This window comes from Bactrocera latifrons, unplaced genomic scaffold (genome assembly GCF_001853355.1).
Source record: "Bactrocera latifrons isolate USDA-ARS-PBARC rearing strain unplaced genomic scaffold, ASM185335v1 scaffold_329, whole genome shotgun sequence".
NCBI classification, from domain to species: Eukaryota; Metazoa; Arthropoda; class Insecta; order Diptera; family Tephritidae; genus Bactrocera; species Bactrocera latifrons.
In genome coordinates, this window is record NW_017536952.1 from 53,984 (window position 1) to 69,202 (window position 15,219).

Genomic DNA, 15,219 nt, shown 5'->3' on the forward strand with positions numbered 1-15,219 from the left:
ATGTCACCCGCAAAAATTACAAATATTGTTCTTCAAAAACAACAATCGTCTCCAATAGCATCAGAAATCAATATGGCCGAAGTCAAAATTTATAGTAAATTACACAACAACAAAATTTTCATTCATGAACGCAAACGTACTTTCAAAAAGCATATTCGATTCATTCATAAAAGCAGACGCCATTCCTCTCCCCGAGCATGCCTTGCCTACAAGCGTCTTTTCGCGACGATTTCAAAAGCCAAAAATCATAAATTGAATATATTTCTGAAATGTATGAGAAGGAAAAGTGTCAACCTCGCAAAAATAAGTATTAACATATATTCGAATAAATTGACAACATAGTTTATTTGTCGATTTTCAATTCAAGAAATGTTTCAAAGAAAATATTCAATATTCCTCTGATTCATRTGTACAGTCAATCCCGGCTAAGTAGTACTCTGCTTAAATGAAAATCAAATCCCTCTCTCATCACTCTTAACAGCATATATAATATCTTGCTGCATCTCATGGTTTGTTTTTTTAAATACCTAGAAATTATTGCTTTAAGTACGACTCATTTAAGTATCCGCAGTCACTTATGTACCATATTATATTTTTATTTTTAACTAATTACACATATCCGTATCTTTGAATGTGGCACATAACCAGTATTGACTGTATTTGTCAAGGAATGTGAAAAATATTTTGTAATTCTGAAATATTTTTACGCAGCTGCGTCGATATGTATGTATGTAAGCTCACGCATAAACACTAACACTTTACACTTTACGCTGGTTTGTGGCCGAAGCTGTACAGCGGCAAAGGGAAGCGGTGACAATCGGCGGCCATTCGTTTGTTTTTCGGCACAGCTTSGATKTTCACAAAGCTGTGACGCTTTGTCGACACATTGACATTTTGACAAAACGTGAAGTTCTGCGATTGGTTGTCCGTGACAACGGCGTTTATGTATGAAACAATGAGTGTATATATTTACATAAAAAATTGTGTTTACAAACATTATGCGAATGATTCTTTCAAGTTTGTTTACATGAACACAAAATTACACACATATGTGAATTTGTGAACTTTATGAGTACCGTTTTTTAAATCTGTTTACATGTACACATAATTATGTATATGCATATGACTTCTAAGATTTTATCAAAAAAAAATTTTATCATTACGAAATTTTATCATATGCAAATATGTATGTGGGTCGGCTTGGTTTTTAAAATGTTATCAAAACCTCTAATGCCCAAGATATACATACATATGTACATATATTTACTTAGGTAGTAATGGAAATATTACTTTATTATAAATTCCAACAGATTTAGTGGAATTTTTCATTAAATAGGTCAAATTTCACATACATACATATGTATGTACATAAATACGAATGAGCTTTGTTATCAAATATGTACATACATATATGGAGAATATCTACATATATGTAAATGGTATCCATATTCGCTTGCGCATTGTAAATATGCGAATCTGTAAGCGTACATTTCTAAACATTGAAATTATCATAATTTTTCTCATTTATCACTGAAAATGCTCAATTCTGCTATTTTCGATGCTCCTGTTAAATATTGTTGAAATTCGCTTATAGAAAAGAGTACCCCTGCTTTTGTGGTGAAATACACTAATAGAAAAGAGTACCCCTCCAAAAAATAAAATATCGTAAATTTGGCAACGCGGTGAACCTTCTCTATATTATACGTTCTCTGCGTGAACCTTCTCTATGATAAACGTTCTCTGGTATAACTGCCCATGTGAAAAACATTGATTTTATAAATTTATCCCGCAAACATTAAGCGATTGGCCTTGCGACTTGTTCATTGTCATTTCGAACGCAAGGCGAACTGGAAATTGCAATCGTTTGAAGTCAAAGGGAAGATCAGTCAGAATCATTGATATTCGAGGAAAACATACATTTTCACCTCCGTACTTTCCGTTAATAATGGTTGCTTCAATCAAATTCGGCATAAGTCTTTTTACAGAAAGTTGAGTACCATTGCAAAGTCGCGATGGATTCAAATTAGACAATATCATAACTGTACCAACTTTGAGTTGCAAGTTATGTGGTGGAAATCCTGGTCCAACTCTGTCGGATAATTTACTATATCATCGGGATTTGCTATGGAATCAACGGATTTGTATGTCACCAAATCGCCAGAAATTTTTGATTGAATGGTGAAGTTCAGTGCGTGTGCATCATTACTCTTTGCGGCAAGAATTGCTCGTTGACTTAACCAAGCATAATTCTCATAATTCTCACAAATGTTTGGGAAAATATTTTCAATAAGAGCTAATTGAGAGTCTACAAATCGGTAAAAGTTGTTGGTAAGAGTAATTGATCGAGATGTCGCATCTACTGGGACTTTTCCATTTCCAACAGCTAACAATTGTTTGGAAAATTGTGCAGCACTTTGATCATTTTGAAGTTGAATTCTCATATTAGTGGTTAGCGATAATGTTTTTACATTATTCCATAAAGGATATGAGTTCAGTCAAGCATTCAATTCATCGGCAGACGTTCCACGGTGAATTACTGGCAACGTCTGCCTGAAATCGCCTGCCAACAATATCATCAAGTCCCCAAAGATATTGTTATTTGGCCGAAGATCTTTCAGTGTGAAGTTAAGTGCTTCAACTGATTTCTTATGTGCCATTGTGCACTCTTCCCAAACAATGGACTTGCATTGCATCAACAATTTTCCCATTGCACTGGATCGGGAAATATGTCACATTTTGATCGAATAGTGGCCAAAATCAATGAAATGACAAATATTTTTCCTGTTCCCTCAGGTGCGTCCAGGAAGAATAGACCACCGGTATTATTGTCCACCGCTTGAATTAATGTGTCGTATACTTGTTTTTGCAAAGTTCATTCAGCAAAGGCACATTATTGCGAACGAATTCCTGCAGTGTATCAACATTTTATTGCAGCTCTCGATTTAATACTTGGTTCAATGCACCGTGCATCGATCGATTTGGCGCAATCATTCCTACTTCAATCAGTAGCTTGTTTGCTATAGTCAAGCATTGACCCTCAATCAGAATCAATCCTTTATTGTGGATTTCATCGGTTATTTAGATGTCAGGATTATTCGTTTGAATGAGCAAGCGATGCAAGATATCTTCACATATGTGGTTTTTGTATTTCTTCCATAACTGAATTGGTTGAGAAGGAAAACATGTAGTGATCATAATTGCGAACAGCGTTCGTATTTGGTACGCATTTGATGAAACAACTGAATCCGAAAGTGTTAAATCCCAATGAAAATCATTCTCCAGCAAACCCAATAGTTGACATACTTCTCGATATGTTTGGCATTGGTGGCCATTCACAGTTTTCAAATGCGCAAATGATTTTGGTCCACGTAAATTTACCAACAGCAGTCGCAAATAAAAACATTAATCATTTTTAGGATGAACAGTATACATGCGACCTAGTGCATCAGTGGAAAACACCTGTGGGCAATCTGCAATTGGGGTTCCTTGTTTGCGACGTTTTAATTTCTTTGTTGACTGATTCCAAGTGTAATACTTGGGCATTTCAACGTACATCAGCCTCGCTGCGAATAGATCTGCTTCACACTAGTCAATGTTATCGGTGGTGGTCTCTCAGCTCGTTGTGCCGCATTAGCCTCAGTGAAGTAATCACGCAAGTGTATATAGTCCTCAGGTCGTAGCTTTGCCTGATTGAATTGGATGAACGCTAAACGTTCTGTCTCGACTTTGACATACATGTCGACAACGAATAGCTGGAATAGCCGACGGCACTTCAGAATGACATTCTCCTCATGTCCTCGACAATGTCTCGGGATTTAGTTGGATCGCCAACAGTAATTGCAGTAACATCATTAACGGTGGATGCATTGAATCTTCGCACATGTTCACCTGTTAGGGTACAATCCACTCTTATGGCAAATTTGTGCGTATCCGATGGCATTCGTTCCAATACCGTTTTGAACATATTAACCACAGCATTATTAGCGTGAAAAAATGCTTGCAACTGTGAAATAATTCGTCAATTTAACTGTTGTGTTCTCTGTATATTGCACCGCACATTCAGCTGATCCACCATCGACGAAATAAAATATATTTGCAGAAATTGATGCGGTTCATCTGGTGTTGGCACCATTGAACCAGGCAATTGATATTTGTTCTTCTATCTGTAATTGCAAACAATCATTTGCTGAAGAATACGGTCTAACGGTGGTGTAGTGTGTGGTGTATATGTAGTTTTTAAGTGTTGCAATTCATTGTGTTGGTGTGAGTGATTGGTTATGTGTGTTGTATCTTTTACCTTTAAAGTCGGCATGAAGCCGCCTTCTCGAATGATATTAGCTCCAAAGGAAGTCATGGGAAGCAGTTATTGTATTCATGTGTTGAAGAAAATGGCTGGAATCGGAATCACTTCCATTGAACAATGGTTTCAATGGCTGTGGTGGTGTTAGTAATGGATACAGTTTGACTTTTCCACTTGCGCAGCACAATCCAGCCGTTTCTCTTTTAAACTTTAACGCATTGCAATATCGGCATATAGTCGTCATTGGTCCAATTTCTAAATTTTCATCATCACTGTAGTTCGCAGTGGAATCATATTGGAATGCCAAGCGATTGTATGATGCCAATGATCTTCGTGTCCTCATTTCGGGCATTTTCTTTTATTATATTTGTCTTTCTTAGCTTAAGTTCTGTGAATACACTTGTCCTCACATGCACGATCCACTTAATTTACTCAGTTCAACTTACCACCTTAAATTCAAATGCCTGCTGATGAAATTGAATAAAAATTTTCACAACGCACGTGATTGATTTGATGGTTTCGAATTGAAATGTTAATAAACGAATAACTTATTTTTTTTTTAATTTGGCCTAACAGATCAATCATATCTTTCCAAGTTGGATTGCACGTGAAAGTAATGAAGAGATCCGGTCGTCCGTACTTGCACACGTAAGTCAGAGCATCTTGAGCGTATTCGTTCATATGTCGAGGACTGTCGGTGTTCGTTGCTGGTAAAATCACATTTAACTAATATTTTCATCATTATTAATCGCATCACGTTAGTGAATATATTCCTCGGCGCGTAGCTTCGTTGACTCAACCGAACAAAAAGAAGACGTTCACTTTCAATTTTTATGTAATGTAATAGTTCACGGCGTTTTAACAAATGATTAAATTCATTTCGTCGGATTATAAGGCGGTAGGCATAAAAGTTCATGCAAGAAACTTTTTTATTGACTCATTATTTAAATTTGCCTGCATTACATTAAAATGGTAACCATCTTCGCCACGTGGAAGAAGAACTGGATAGTTTAATGCATCATATGATCGGTGCGTTTCCGCAACGCGCCGAAGGTTTTCATTTCGGAGATGGATGATGATATCGCGTCGCTCAAATTCTGTTCCGACCATAACCACTGCAACGTCGTCTTTTACCGGTGCATTGAATCGCCGCTTATGCTTTCCAGGTGGTATTTTGTCTGCTCTTATCACAACCTTATAATCATCTGTCAGCATCTGGTCTAGAGCTGTTTTAAATGAACGTATGAGGCTGTTGTGTTCATGAAACATAGTTTGAAGTTCTAAGACGATTTCTCGTTTTACTTCAGTACTGATTGCCCAACGCCGATCAGCTTCGGCAGCTTTATTACCGGTGAAATAAATTTGTAAGACTTGGGATCTTCATCTTGAACTGGGAGCAATGATCCAATTCTGTGGTAAATTTGACCTTGCACTTTAGAAGTGGGCATGTAACCAGCATTGTTCACTATGATGGTTGCTCCAAAGGACGTGATTTGGAAACATGAATTATGCTTTCGGATGTTTTGAAAAAAATATGTGGAAGTTGAAGTGAGCTTAAAAATATAGCTAAGAAGTGGCTCAGGGGGCTTCATCAATGGTGTCAAAACAACTTTACCGTTCGAACAGCACATTCCAGGGGATTCTTTAGCGAACTTCAAAGCACCACAATGTGTACAAACTTTGTTCATTGCACCGATCACTACATCCTTGTAATTTCTGTAATCATCATCCTTATTGTAATTGAACGCTGCAAGATTTAAATCTATTTTCTTTTCTTAATTGAGCTATTCGCTTACAATTGGCATCTAGTCTTTGCGTACGTTTTTGGATTGTCTCGGTAGCTCGCGATGAAGATTTTTGTTCACTATCTTGTTGAAGCCGTGATTCATGCTCTTCTTACGATTTTTCTCAAGGTTCAACCCACGATTATGAGCTGTTACATTTGCTCTTTTTTCCTTAACATTCTTTGATTTGGAGGTTTTTTTTTACCAATACTTGCTTTTTTGGGTGGCAGTTTTCATTTATTACAATGATTCTGGGAAGAAACATGATTGGTGAGAAAAAGAAAATTTTCCGTTGTAATAATCAATTGAAAACGCATCAGTAAACGGATACATTCGCGGCGCTACAACTTAACTGGAAATCCTTAATTATATACTTTAATAGTTGTGTCAACACAAATTCATGTTATAAAACAATAGAATATAATAATAGTAAATAAAAACTGTATTTGACAGTTCAAAACCAAAAAAAAAAAAGGATTTCTCATCATGAGATGAACAAACTTTGTGTACTCTGTGGCAACATGTAGCAAACATTTTTCAAATTTAATTTTTCTGAGGTTTTTGTGAGCATTTTCTCTGCATACTCGTATAAGGATTATTAATTCCGTACATTTATTTGTAAATGGTTTTGAATATTGATTTTTTATTTAGTGCGGAAAGCAAATATATATATTTTAAAGTGAAATTTATGTACATATATAATACTTAATGTGTTAAACTCTATTTCCAGCTGCTGGACATGACGAAACAAAAACAAACGTGGCCCCAGTTTTTCTTGTGCAGTTGAAGGATGTTGAAATGTTGGAACAAACATTGTTCAGATTTATGATTAAAGTAATGGGGGATCCAAAACCTAAAGTGAAATTGTAAGAAAAAATTAAAAGCATAAGTCTTAATAGATACTAAATCCAGGTTTTTAATTAAATTATATTTTTAGCGTTAACACTTTTATTCTTTACTTTCAATAATTGACTCTATATCAACCTTAGGTGATATTATGCTTTCCCAATCTTTAAAAATGCTGCTTTGGTTTAGAAATAAGATCAAAATTTTTTAACATATTTTTGTTAAAATACACTGATATTTATTTTCAATTTCGTGGACTGTACGGCATTTTATGTTTACCTACGTTGTTTCTTGATGAGATATTGTTTGGTGATGTTTGCGTATAGAACGCATATTATATTCACTCTTTTATACCTGCGCAACATGTTGCACAGAGTATAATAATTTTATTCACCTAACGAATATTTGTATTACTAAAAATACTAAAAAGAACAGTTGAATTCCAAGTGAATATCTACCTGCCCGTCCGTCTGTCCGTACATGCAAGTAGCAACTTAAGTGAAAAGTGAGTTGATGAAATGTGGTATACGTGTTCCAAATTCTTTCATATTCCTTAAGTATCCCCACCGACACAGTAAAAAAAAAGATGAAATCGGATCATAATCTCCACCAGAGACATTAAATTTCACACCCAAGATGGTACGAGAAAGCTTTATAGAAGCCGCGGTCAAAATAAGTCGAAGGGCGTGACAATGCTCACATTTAGGTTTAAAATCTTACTTTAGTACCTTTTCGACCTTCTTCACCCAAAATCAATAAGTAGTTTACCGTAACATTCCTACAGTTCTTATTGCCAACTTCTGTCCGAAAACGGTCAACCCATCATCGAAAACAAATTCCTCCGAGTTTGATCCTTGAAAGTTACGAGAGTATAAAATGTTCGGTTACACCCTTACTTGTTATGCTAACGCTTAATGGTGAACGAAATTCTGCTCCAACCATGTTATAACTAAAATATATTGAGTACACATAATTTTGTGTTTACGCGGTAAATTGATTCCAGAAAAAACTGTGAAAACAAAGACATTGATCAATGATGATAAATTTGTTTTTAACCATTAAACAGGAATTCTTCTTAATTTATGATATACACATTCGCAAAAATTAAATATGTCAAATAACATTAAAGCCCTAAAAATTTTAAAAGGTGCAAATTCAAAATTATTTTATTTTCAAAACATGTAAAAAAGATCGAGGAAAAACATAATTAAGTGTTTAAGTATTTTTCTGCTGATCAATTTTGTTATACATAATAATAATTTGTAAGAAAATTATTTAAATTGTAAAAAAAATGTTTTACCAGAATATACTATTTTTGCTCATCTTAAACTAATTAAAATAACCAATTAGATATAAAATTACATTCATATAACCATATATAAATAAACAGAATTACGAGGCGAGTTGAAATCTGCGTGACGTTCATCTGCCCGTATAAACTAAAATATCTTTCTTGGCACCATGAACAATTGGACCACTGCCACCTCACAAAAAACCGAATAATCGAAAACCTATAAAACGCCTAAACTAAGCGGCAAATTAAATACTTAGTACAGCGAATCACAGAAGGGAGACATCTTTGGGTTGGAAATTTTCAAATAGTGGGCGAGGCCTCACACATATCCTATAAATCACTAAAAATATATCAAACAAATTTGATCATGACAATTTCGGTTGAAATCGTTTCAAACCCATGTCCTAAATACCTTAACTTTACTTAAATAACGTAAATCACAAAATGGAATTCATAACATCAAAATGTATTCATTATAATAAAGAATTGCGTGCAAGCCATATTTGCTTTAACCGCACAACCATGCCCAATGTTATTTTTTCGCTGTATCGACAACGACTAAACGAAATAGCGTAAGTTTACATGAGAAGTTCGCTAGCCTTAAATTGAAATCCTATATGTCAGTAACAGCTTTACTAATTGCAACCAAAGAATTGTGCGTAATATTTTTCTTCCTTACTGGACACCGCCTACGCGGTTATAGCCGAGTCTTTCTCCACCTGGTACTTCCTCTGCTTCCCCCGGCGGGTACAGCATGGTACACTCTCAGAGCCGGAGTGTTGGCAATAGTTATTCTGCGTTAGATTTGGAGGCTGACGTTGCTGTTAATACTGGCTCCAATATAGACAAAATTATTCACGAATTCGAAGCTATGACAGTCAACAATGATGTGGGAACCAAATATTAGTTTTGCGGGGATACCAAATTCAAATATAGCGACATAAAGGCAGGCTCTTTTCACGCTGTCAGAAGCAGCCTTGACATCGACAAAGAGGTGGTGTCGATACTCTTTTCACGGGTCTTTCCCGAGATTTAGCACATGGTGAATATCTGGTCAGTTGTTAATTTTCCAGGCGTAAAGCGAAATTATAAGGTCCAATTAGTTTGTGAATGGGTGGATTTTACACGATACGCTCAATATAATGGTATTTTCCTACGTAATCATAAGTCCTTTTAATTGAAAAATGCCCTTGCATTGATTCCTTGCAATAATCTCAATTTCCATCTGGTTTGGTACCACAATTAGTCCCTTTGCTGGATCCATGTACAAAATATCATGAGAGATAAATAATTCTTCGTTTTCCAATATTTTGTGAATTCATCTTTTCGTTAAGCCTCTACTAATCTACCATATGCTTTAACGATTTGTCTATTAAAACGCGAGCTAGCGTGCTTCATTTTAGATTTCATTTATGGCGTATGCTCTATAGTATAATTATACTATAATTAAATCCTTCCAAAAACTTGCCCTATCTAGCTAATGCGTTGCAATAGGTTTGATTACGTTGTCAATGGAGAGCACTTCAAGTTCATAAGAATTATGGTTCTCTTCAGTTGAACTTGTTTTGTGGCTTATGAATAGCACTAGATGATATGCTTTATCCTATGCTCTCTTTTGCAACATTGCCGCACCATACTCATGCTTTGATGTATTTGTATGGTCTTCTGACCATACAGCATTTGAGTTACTTTACTCTTGGCCATTAGCCCTTAATTTTGAATGAGAATTCAAAAGTAGGATGTAACTACTCAGCTGCTGCTCTAAGAACTGTCTTCGGTATTATTAAGCCCTCCGTTAGGACCTTAAGTGTTCAGCTATCTCGTCAATTATTGTCATTGGAAAACTATCGTGCAGAGTTATATCATTTAGTTTGCTATAATATCAACCTAATTGGTTTGTTTTATCCTTTTTAAACACAATTACATTCGGTGACGCGTAACCGGATATACTTGGAGTAATAATATCTTTACCAAAGCTATTCCTTTATAAACGTGACAGACATGTAGTAACAACACCATATATGGTACAAATACCATAAGTTGTAACAAACTTTGCTAAAAGCTTTTACACAAGAGCTGAGAAATATATTCTGTCAAAGTGATTTAAAAAATCAATAAAAAAATAGAAAGTAATACTACTTGCATTATTTGGGGACTTCTGAGTCAATGAGGGCCTCATTTAAATTCGGGGCTAAAAAATTGAAAGGATACGATTAACCCATAAAAATATTCTTATATAGTACTACAAACTGTATGCGCACAACTTTTATCATTGTTCGTATATTTTTATTGTTTAAAGTTTTTTCAAATATTTAATGTCTATGAAACAAAGCTAGTATGTGAGTTTACTACATTGCCATGTGTGTGTCAACGTGGTAAATAGAATACCATTATATCTTTACCATGATGTTGTTACTACATGTTTGTCACGGATACTACTTGATCATCTACAATTATTTGATCTTGAAATGATACGCGCCTAGGTGGCTGATGCAACGGTACATAGTTCTTTAAATTTATTTTCATTTCCACCAGGGAAAGTTTAATTCATTTTTGCCCATACTTTGAGCATTTTCAACATTTTCCTATTGAGAAGATGTGACAAATCATACATTCGCTCCAGCTCCTGTTCTTCGGCCCTAATTCTCTCAACTTCTCTTTTAACACCGTCACCATCATGCTCAATATAGTCTGAGCCGGATTTTGCGTGCTCTTTTACAATTCAAAGTACTTATTAAATACCTAAATTTAAAGGTCCATTTTGACAACGAAATAAATTCACAACTTTAAATTGTGTTAGTAGAAGTAGTAGCAGTAATTTTAAATGATGTGGTTAATTTAACACAAAGTTAATCTAATACAAAATTAACCTGTAAATCTCGCTGTGTCTGGAATTGCCTGAGCCCACTTTTATGGAAAACTTCTTGTTTGTATCATTTAAAAATTCAATGATTATATATAGTATATAGAATTGTATATATATTATTTATTTAAACTTTTACAGATTATTTTTACAATTCCCTTTTACTGCGCTTTAAGTTCTTATCTCTCTCCAGTACTTCACTGTGCAGCGTCCGCTATCCAAAGTCCTTTTGTAGTCAGTTCTGAAGTGATCAGAATTTCTCTTTTCGTCAGTTTTGTCGTATGTCAAAAATTAAAAGGCATGTTTCCTTAAAAATATGAATACAATTTGCCTACACTATGGAGTAAACCCCATATCCCTATAATGATTTCCGACCCCATAACAGATTGGACATACAGAAAATCATAATATCAAAATTTAAGGATGCTATGACTTTTAATATAAATTAATAAGTTGCCAAATAGGATTGTAACTCATTCACAGTTTTGTAGAACAATGGGTGTACTTATATCTTGCATACTGTTGCTACATAGTATAATAGTTTTGTTGCACTTATCACCTAAAACTACGTGAAATAGAGGTTATATATACACAAATGATCAGGATGACGAGAAAAGTGGAAATTAGTGTGACTGTCTGTGTGTTTGTCCCACTTTACAAGCTGTAACTTGTGTAAAACTTGAGATATCTTGATGAGTGGGCGTAACCGTACCATTGTCACGCAACGCATTTAAACGAAAACTTATAACCGTAACTAAGTACTGAATTAAAATATAAAACTCTAATTTTGCACAAGATATCGTAGTAGCAAAGTGCACCTGTGGAAAAACAAATTTTAAAAAGAAGCCTTAGCTCAACCCATTAACACTTTTAATGAACATATCTAAGAACTTCTAAGAACTCCTTCCAACAGTGTGAAAGTATGTAGGTCGAATATGTAGGTCAGTGTATGAGATATACGTAGTACGTGATGTATTATATAAAATTGCTTGGGATCCGATCCTCTGGTTGACATTTTACACCATAAGTTAATTCCCTGGATATGATTCCTGTAAAGTGTAAAAGTGTTAAAGTGTTCTGTTGCATTCCAACATAGTCCTTCCTTACTTGTCCTTATACTAACATTAATTATTATCTAAATAATAAGGTAAAGGGACTTATAATACCCCATCTGGAAAAACTTAAAAAATCCAAAGTAAACAGGACTTTTAAATGTAGCGCCCCTGGTGGCGCCATCTGTATGTCGACTGATGCGTTAGAATCTGCTATTTTTATCGATTGTCCAGTGAGAATTTCTACATTTCATCGATTGGAAGTGAAGTTATTGCGTTTTAAGTGTCAGTATGTTTGTGTTATCGGTGCGAAAATGAGCTTCGAACAAAGAGCCAGCATTAAATTTTGTTTCAAAACGTTTCAATTGATGAATCAAGTATGTGGCGATGATGGTCTATACCATAGTGCACTCCCCATATTCACCTGATATGGCATCGTGCGACTTCTTCATTTTCGGAAAAATACTTTTGCCCATGAAAGGAAATCGTTATGTAGACGTAGAGACTTATGCGTTATGCATACGTAGAGACCATTATTTTGAATAAAATAAATTGATTTTGCCAATAAAACCATTTGTTCTGTTTATTTTATGTCCTGTTTACTTTGGAAAGCACCCTGTATTAAGTTTGATTTCAAAGAAATTATGTAGTTATACCAATAAAAAGCGAAATAAAACGTTTTCACTAAGTTTAGTTGCCTAATATAGGCAATATGTTAATATAAAAAAGAAATCCCTATTTCATTCGTTATTTCAGCCATTCACAGTATAAAAACTGAACTAAATATGCAAAGAAAACAAAAAAAACATTAGTGAGTTATCCGCATACTCTCTTGTACGAATAAAACACGAAAACTAGTGTTTTTCCATGATCATACTTTTTTTTTGCAAGAAAGCTCACAGTTAGTAAACTTAATGAAGACAGTTATTATTTGGTTAGTGTGAGACTTCGTTATCATTTAAACGTCAATTTCGCAGTACAATGTGGGTATCACTGTTAAAGATATTAGGTAGAGAGGAAAAGTTAATTAATTTGAAAATTCAAGTTAGTTTACCATTTCGCAAAACATGCGGTCTAACATGTACTTTTTACTCCCTTCAAAACTTTGTTGATTTTTAATCCATTCTATGCAATTTGAATTTTCAGTTTTAAAGATGGAGACGAAATTTCAGAAGAAGATAACCATATCCAAATAAATAGAGAAAAGGATTATTTGGGATATTATGAACTAATTATAAACGAAGTACAAAAGTTTGATTCTGGAATTTACACTTGTAAAGCTATAAATAAATACGGAGAAGCTCAATGTGAAGCAAAAGCAACAACTGTAGGTAAGTCAAATACCATACATATATATTTGGCTGTTGAGGGGAAATAAATAATGCAAATTGCAACTACTTAATTTTATATAAATATATAATTTAACTTACAAATAACTGGGAAGTAACATAATATCATTAATATTGTAACGGGATAAAATAATTAACACCTTCTTTACAGTTTTTCCGTACTCCAAGATATAAATACAATGTTTTAGTATCTGATTTGAATGAAATATTACCACATCATAAATATTGAAAACAATATTAAGAATAGATTTTATATAAATTTTTCACAATTAAGAGTCATTACACATACTTACAAGTGTATAGTACATAATGTTTGCTATAGCCAAGTAGATGCGGGCCAATGTCAGCCGGCCTTGAAGGAATGATGAATATCCCGTTAGTTTCGAGCAGAGAACGTCTATTATAGAGAAGGTTCACGTTTCAAATATCGTAACTTTTCGAAGGGGTACTTGGCAGAGATGAGCCAGTCTCACCACAGGCAAATTATAAGCGTGTTTCCTGTCTCTTATACACATCTTCACAGTTCTCAAATTTAATAAGAAAATTTCCTTTAATTTTTATTTTCATTTTATTACAATTGTGTACAATTTCAGAATAAAAATTCTTAAATATTAGTATACCAGGTGAAATTTTGTTTACAACGGTTTCTTCAAAGGTTTGCATATCGCAGTATGCTTCTTCGAAGTTTAGTATATTCTTTAAACAATCATCTACAATTTTTTTCAAATTTTGTTTCAGATTTTCCTTTACATTTACATTAAAAATATTGTTCATTTTATCCACTAGTATTTCATAATTTTTCAATATGATTGTTTTATTTTTGGCATTAGGGATAGGCTCGAACAGGATTTTGGATAGGATATCTCGTGAATAGTTAGGAATTTTAAGGATTATGATAATATTCTGTTCTTGTACGGCGACGGAAACCTTGATGTTAGAGTAGCTGTCAAAGTCATTAATCAAGTTGAGTTCTGTCTCTGTTAAAATATCGGTGGGAATTATTCCGAGTTTGCTTGAAAATATTATTTGACCAATGTCGTCAATKTGRTCACGTAAAAGRWAAATGTCATTGTTAACTTGGTAAATTTGTTRCATAAATTCAATTTCGTCTTCTACTGTCATTATTTTGTTTTGGATAAAGTTCTTGAATTTGTTCAAATAGTCACTTATTACAATCTGTTTGTTATTTATGTGATTAGTAATGTTTTSTATTTGGGATGATAGTAAATTACTTACGAATATCAGATTATGGATTCTATCCGTCAAGATTTTTCCGTTGTTTGAGAGGTATTCTAAAGAGTTTTTTATTTTGGTTTCGTCGTCACTGTCCATAGTACCTGCTACTACTTTAAGTCCTTTTCCTAATACATTTATTAAGCCTCTTTTATVTCTAAAGTGTGGGTTAAGATTCTGAATCTTCTTTTCTAATAATAAAAAATTCTTATTGACTGTGTCCAGTAAGTGCTTGCTTTCTATTCTATTGGCGGTTAGTCCTTGTATGTTGTGTAGGATTAGTGTCACTGTGTCCTCGTACGCAGTTATATTAACAATATGAAGAATTTTGCTATAGTGATCGATTACTTTTATTTCCTCCGTCTTGACGGGAATATATCCGTTATTATTTGTCAAGTCTTGTATGTCGATTTGTTGTGCTACGGTGGTGAGAATCGTCATTATTATGACCAAAAGTCTTATTGCTGTGCTCATTTTTCTAGGGAAAGAAAAGAAAAA

General features: G+C 34.2%; 1 protein-coding gene across 3 annotated transcripts in view; it reads left to right on the plus strand.

The window, feature by feature from the left end:
* The window catches only part of LOC108971160 (muscle M-line assembly protein unc-89), a 223,464-nt gene that overhangs the window by 49,583 nt on the left and 158,662 nt on the right, over positions 1-15,219 (plus strand). For all 3 annotated transcript variants that reach the window (XM_018937031.1, XM_018937032.1, XM_018937034.1), the window contains exons 7-8: positions 6,815-6,950; positions 13,286-13,470. In XM_018937031.1, coding sequence (XP_018792576.1) covers positions 6,815-6,950; positions 13,286-13,470 — 321 coding nt within the window. The remainder of the gene's footprint in view (positions 1-6,814; positions 6,951-13,285; positions 13,471-15,219) is intronic.